This window comes from Eleutherodactylus coqui, chromosome 2, assembly GCF_035609145.1.
Source record: "Eleutherodactylus coqui strain aEleCoq1 chromosome 2, aEleCoq1.hap1, whole genome shotgun sequence".
Classification (NCBI taxonomy): Eukaryota; Metazoa; Chordata; class Amphibia; order Anura; family Eleutherodactylidae; genus Eleutherodactylus; species Eleutherodactylus coqui.
In genome coordinates this window covers 49,571,638-49,578,401 of record NC_089838.1, presented here as the reverse complement: position 1 = coordinate 49,578,401, position 6,764 = coordinate 49,571,638, and the positions used below count along the sequence as shown (strand labels likewise).

Sequence of the window (6,764 nt, the reverse complement as noted above, 5' to 3'; positions counted from 1 at the left end):
AGCGAAATTAAACTCGCAGTCCATTCGAGGCGTGGTAATGACTGACGGGTACTGGAGCCAATCACTATGCTGATAGAAGGAGGAGTTGTATTATTAGAAGGGCTGGGTTTGGACAATGACAGTTCGGCGTGTGTTCTTACTGGCAAGCGCGCGGAGCCAATCAGTGTGCGGTGGGCGTGGTCAGACTGACATTCGGCCGCATTCCACTTTGGAACGTTCGGTTGGAACTTTTGTGTCGTTCTCCGGAGCCGCCGCCGCCCATCACCCGGCCACATGGGGGCGCACATCAGCACGGTAAGCGGAAGCTGCGGTGTACGGTGCGGGTCTGATAGGGGGGGGTGACAGCATGAGGTGACACATTCCCAGGCTGCTGGGCCTGGATGGGTGTGACGGTTTGGTACCCCTTGTAACCGCAGGAGCATAGATGGCTGCCGGCAAGAGGTTCTGCAGCAGCTAGCCCTTGGAGTCTTCGCATGGATTCTGATGGGGATAGTAATCCTTCTTTTTATGTGATCTGTTATGTGAGATCATTTTCTGCCTGTTTAACGAGCGCTGATCGCCCAGTGTGGCGTTTATCGCAGTGTGCCCGTGATCACATGTCCCCGTACAGGCTGTATTTGTTGCGTGGCCCCCTGTTTAAGGGTCTTTTATGTCGGCCGACGACTGCCTGCGCCCAATTAACCCGTCTGAATATGGACACGATCAGCCGCCAAGCAGCCCACCGGTAGGATACATAGTGATTACAGTGCAGGTACCTCTGGTGACAGCCATCATGTTTTTGTTCTCTATCTGGGCCCAGATCACCATGAAGACGTCTTTCAGTACACTTTGGCCAAGATGCTTCCATCACGCACCATTAGTACACTCCCCCCCCCCCCCCCCCCCCCCATCCCTCCATAGTAATATTGCCCCCGCTAATAAGGGCCCTCTCTGCAGGCCACATTAGTATAGTAGTGCTCCCCTGTTGCCCTCAATAATATAACGGTGCCGGACCTCTGGCCACACAGCGACCTTTTAGTAAGCAGATCTCCCAGTATTACTGAGTCCGGTGGCGCTGTTTGTAGAGGAAATCTTGACTCCTTCCCATCTTCTGCTCTAGCGTATAGTATGTACAGGAGAGGGGGAGGAGTCAGGACTTCCTCTGCGCACAGTGCCGCCCAGAATCTGGTGGACTATTAATGAGAAGGGAGTTAGCACCAATTTTGCGCCGGCCCCCTCCAGTGGGGTGGTCTGCACCATATATATATATATAAACAAAACACTGGCCCATGTCCTTAGTAGTCGGCCTGTTCGCGGATCATGCTGGGTGGGGCCGGTAATACTTGGGTTGGGGGTCTTCACTTCTCGTGATTATAACATAATTCTGGTCACATTCTGGATTTCACAAGGTCTCCTCTCATTGTGATTGGCGCAGATCTGCAGCCGCACATGACTGCGGTTGTGCAAATCTCTATTTTTTATTTTTTTTTCCGCTCGCAGAATAACTGATCTCCCTTGTGACTGTCCGGAATGTGCAGCCAGGAGGTGATGATGGACTCGGATGAGCCGGCGTTCAGCAGCTGTCGGCGATAAGTGGTCTATGGGCGGGGCTTGTACGGACAGTTATATCGGGATCCTGTGTATAGAGACACTTTATCTCTGCACTCGTAGATGCAAATAACTCCTCCATCATTCTTCAGGACCGCTGCATGGAGACTAGAATTAACTTTATGAACCCCACCTGTAAATAATCGTCACGCCCCAAAACATTGGCCAAGATGCTTCCATCACGCACCATTAGAGCGCCCCCACTTCGTCCATACACCATAATGGCACAGGAGTCCCCTCCGCACTGGCTGAAAATGAAATATGTACTTCTTGCCTGCAGCCACCACCAGGGGGAGCTTGCCGCAGACAGGGTTGGGCAGCCACCACTAGAGGGAGCTCTGTTGGGACGCCTCCTCCTGTTTCCGGGGCCCTGAGAGGGTAGGCATGTACTGTACGCCTAGTGATCAGAGCCAGTAACATGCGGAGAGCTGCGATGAACATCCAGCGAGTGGAAGTAGCTTGTTGGAAAATCTGTAATGAACATGTTTCCTCCTGCTTATAAAGGAGGCTGATTGGCTCTCTCCTCAGTGGGAGCAGGGGGCACGGCGGCCGAAGGCTGCAGCCTTGTAGATGACAGCTCGTGGTTTCCAGAGGCCGGCCCTGACTGGGAATGTTAAATCCCTGGAGACGGGAGGTCTGTGACTAATACTAGTGGAATTATAAGCTAGAGTATGGGATCCTGAGGTGTGGCAGGGGGGTCATCTATGTACAGTGAATGCAGCGCTGGAGTATAATACAGGATCAGTAATATATGTACACAGTGACTCCACCACCAGAATAGTGAGAGCAGCTCTGGAGTATAATACAGGATGTAACTGCGGATCAGCACAAGATAAGTAATGTATGTACACAGTGACTCCACCAGCAGAATAGTGAGTGCAGCTCTGGATTATAATACAGGATGTAACTCAGGTTCAGTACAGGATAAGTAATGTATGTACACAGTGACTCCACCAGCAGAATAGTGAGTGCAGCTCTGGAGTATAATACAGGATGTAACTCAGGATCAGTACAGGATAAGTAATGTATGTACACAGTGACTCCACCAGCAGAATAGTGAGTGCAGCTCTGGAGTATAATACAGGATGTAACTCAGGAGCAGTACAGGATAAGTAATGTATGTACACAGTGACTCCAGCAGAATTGTGAGTGCAGCTCTGGAGTATAATACATGATGGAACTCAGGAGCAGTTATAGTTTTATAGCGCCAATTCCCTCACATGATTCGTGTGGCGATCACTACTTTACCTTCCCCTTCTGTCCGGGAATAATGGCTCTTTGGCCGAGGATCTCGATAACATTATTAATAATCCAGACCTTGCATCTAAATATACCCGTTATGATGGGAAGTATCTATATTGGGAGGCTGTTAGCGGGTAATAAAGGGACAGGCAGCATTCTAGGATGATGTGATCCCCAGCAGGATTACCATCACTTGGTATTAAAGGGGATGTCCAGGGTTAGACAAACATGTCTGCTTTATTCTAAACATGGCGCCACCTTTGTCTGTGTGTGGTATTGTAGCTCTGCTTCACTGGTATTGAAGCTCAGTTCTCATTCACTTCAGACAACCCACGGACAAGGGTGGCGCTGTGTGTGAAAAGCTGCCATGTTTTTATAACTCTGCACATCCCCTTTAAAGAGTACGGTGCGCTCCATCCCCTCTAGAGCCCGCTCAGGAGCCCTGTCAGTAAATTACCAAAACACATTGTTTTTAAACTTGTGCTAAAAATCGCCCTTAAAGTGCCCCCTCCCCGCCTTGTCACATGTGTCTTATCTCTGTTACAATGTATCACTTGTGTAATGAGGGATTAACACTTCGCTTCCTGTTCTCGGGGTTTCTGTACATTCTGTTACACTGTTGCTTTGTCCGTTATGGATGGCAGGAGTCGTAGGGTTAACGGTAACCTTCTCTTCCCAGCTGGGGAGGATCGCAGCGTACCCCTTCTACATCGTCTTTGCTATATTCAAAAGGATCTTCGGGAAGTCCGCTCCGGCAATCACCTTAGAGAACCCAGATATCAAATACCCCCTGAGGCTCATCGATAGAGAGGTAAGCTCCAACCGGCGTAGATCACAGGAAGTTGGCCGCAGTTGCCGCTTTATAGAGTGGGGTGGTTAACATGGTAAATTGATGTGGACCCCAGTGTCTTGGGTAATTTGGTAAAGTCTGATACTGGTGTCAGTGCACATTGTAACTCTAGCATTCTGTTCATGAGCCATGAAGATTGGGCTTAGCGGTGCTAGAAAGCCTTCCCAGGTGGGTGCATGGGATTGTGGGTAGACACAGGAGAATGTTAAGAAGCAGGGAGGGGCTCCTGGAATTTTTACCCTTCTCAATGCTGCCTTCCAATAGGTGGCGCTGTAGAGTCCTCTTTCCATTTGCATATTTCCCAATGGAGCATGGATGGCCTTATAGGTCTCCCTAAGGAGAAATGATACGCTTCCGGACCCCTTCTCAACATTGAAATTGACACACCAAGAAGGAAAAGTTGTAGGATGGATAGATATGTAAATGAGATGCAAATTATGAAGAGAAAAAATGTGATCACGGAGGGCTGATGGGTTGCCATGGTAACTGAATGCCAGTTACTGGTGTCTGGTTTTAACATTGCCTATCGCTATTGTAAGCGATAAGATATTGTGGTACGGAAGTTCTGTAATACAATATAGCAATCATAGTTGTTATGGTTCAAGTCCCCTAGAGGGACATAAATTGTGTGTAATATATATTATCCTTTTGTGCACTTATGCACCCATATTTGTGTAAAACGTATATTCATTATTCTTTTCTAAATCCTACATTTCGTATCTTGATATCCATAATGACCTGCAGAAATAGTAGAGCACATGACTAATCCTGCATGGCAAAAGCTTAAAAAGCATTTCATATGATGTTGCCATATTTTTGTCTACCCCCTGTCCATCTCTCCACGCAAAAAACAAGCCTTCATACGGCCATGTCGACGGAAAAATAAAGTTATTGCTTTTGAAAAGTGCAGGCCATGGTAGCACGTTTAGGCCACCCCGATGCACGAGAAACATGCGGCCTGTTGGGACGCTTCGGAGAAACGGCAGTCCTGCTCGTTCTCTGTCCAAATCAATATAATGCTGAGCTGTTGGCGCACCTGGAATGTAGACTAGAGGAACCGGCTACCGTACATTATGCCAGCCCACACCATGATCACGGGAGTAGGACCGGTGGGACGTCTGCTTGTGAAGGCCACGTGGTCTTCAGACCAATCTCTGACTATCGTTGTGTTCGAGACAAAAGGGGAACTCCTCGCACAAGAGGATAGACCGCCATTGCCGTCTTGCTCTGTATTGCGATGGCCTTTGATAGCGCGGGGTCAATGGTATGCCCGTCGCTGGATAGCCCAGTGCCATGCCAGCCCCTTCTGATGGCTTGTGTAGACACGGTTTGCCGCCCTAGGCTATGGATGTGACTCCAACTTCACTACACACTATTGACTATCTATGCAGAGTTTCACCTCTGTCTCTTGCTGTCATTCAAATTCATCGTTCTCCCAACCACTGGGACACGCACCGTTAATTGCCGAGTAACATAAATGACGTGTCAGTAACTCTTCTTTGCAGGTCATCAGCCATGACACCCGCCGCTTCCGCTTCGCGCTGCCTTCAGTCGAGCACATCCTGGGTCTCCCTATTGGTAAGAATAGTGTAATATGCTCATTATGGGTTAATATATGTATGATAAAACTTCTAGCCTCCCAGGTTTGGTGACATCACTTACGGTTTTGTTTGACAGGGCAGCACATTTACCTGTCAGCCCGGATAGATGGTAACCTGGTGGTGCGGCCGTACACTCCGGTTTCCAGCGACGACGATAAAGGATTCGTGGACTTGGTGGTGAAGGTACGTGGTCCTCCATTTGGTTGGCTAGCTCTGCCTCTAGGTAGATCATTTATTTCATGGTCTTGTTCCAGATCTACTTTAAAGGCATACACCCCAAATTTCCCGACGGCGGCAAAATGTCCCAGTACTTGGAAGGGCTGAGAGTTGGGGAAACCATCGACTTCCGGGGACCCAGTGGGCTGCTGATCTACAGCGGAAAGGGTAAATGGTGCTACAGTATAATCTCTTGCAGATATTGCCCTATGGGCCCCGTAGGTGTGGGGTTCCAGTTATAAGGTAAATGAGGTCTAGATCTATATCTAATCTTTTTCCTTTCAAGGAACCTTCCAGATCCGTCCAGACAAGAAATCTCCTCCGGTTACCAAGAAGGTGAAGCAGCTGGGGATGATCGCTGGCGGTACAGGTATGATGGCAACTCTATACAAGAGTGTCAGGTGTGGGGGGGGAGGGGGTGGGGGACTACAACTCAACATACTGGTATGAAGAATTCTGTAGAGGAGAAAGGGTTAAACAGATGTGTCCCCGTCCACCCCGATCTTCGGTAGGTGACCCTCATGTTCTCTCCTCCACAGGGATAACCCCCATGCTCCAGCTCATCCGTGCCGTCATGAAAGATAAGGATGATCAGACTGTCTGTTATCTGCTCTTCGCTAATCAGGTCTGTATGACTGCTGTAAAGGCCCATTTAGACACAAAGATTACCGCTCAAAATTCGCTCAAAGGCAATCTTTTAAGCGATAATCGTGTGTATTCACACGGCAAGACGATCGCTCAAACGACCGTTTGAGTGACAGTTTTGAGCGTTCAATTTGCATAAGCTCTTGAGTAGCTAATTAGCTGGAGCGCTGTCTTCTGTATACTCTTGGCGTGTTCACGGAGCGCTCAGCTGGTATACAGCTGTGAGCTCTGGGTGGGGTATACAGAACACAGCTGGAGTGCTGTCTTCTGCATTCTCCTGCTGTGTTCTCCCAGCAGGATACTAGCTGAAACAATAGCATCAGCGGTATTCCACTGAGAACTCAGTGCGCGGTCCTGATAAGACTCCTTGCTGTCTTTCAGCTAGCTGAAAGACAACGATGAGAGAATGGTTAACGCAAACTGCACGATGTCCGCGCATTTAGACACGATTATGACACAAGACTGCTTTAAGTGAATTTTAAGCAAGAATTGTTGGGCCTAAATGGCACTTAAGGTCATGAAACTGCTGTGACTATAGGGGGAAGAAGGATAGGGGGGCCTGCTATGACTTAGTGGGAAGGATACGGAGCCGGACGGGGAGCCTGTTGTGACTATTTGGGGGA

The 6,764-nt window shown here is 48.8% G+C and overlaps 1 protein-coding gene across 1 annotated transcript in view; it reads left to right on the top strand.

Moving 5' to 3' along the window:
* The first annotated feature begins 140 nt into the window (after nt 1-140).
* CYB5R3 (cytochrome b5 reductase 3) overlaps nt 141-6,764 on the top strand; it is an 11,309-nt gene continuing 4,685 nt past the window's right edge. The window contains exons 1-7 of the mRNA XM_066590860.1: nt 141-294; nt 3,509-3,640; nt 5,185-5,257; nt 5,357-5,463; nt 5,535-5,664; nt 5,783-5,866; nt 6,036-6,121. Coding sequence (XP_066446957.1) covers nt 274-294; nt 3,509-3,640; nt 5,185-5,257; nt 5,357-5,463; nt 5,535-5,664; nt 5,783-5,866; nt 6,036-6,121 — 633 coding nt within the window. The 5' untranslated portion in view covers nt 141-273. The remainder of the gene's footprint in view (nt 295-3,508; nt 3,641-5,184; nt 5,258-5,356; nt 5,464-5,534; nt 5,665-5,782; nt 5,867-6,035; nt 6,122-6,764) is intronic.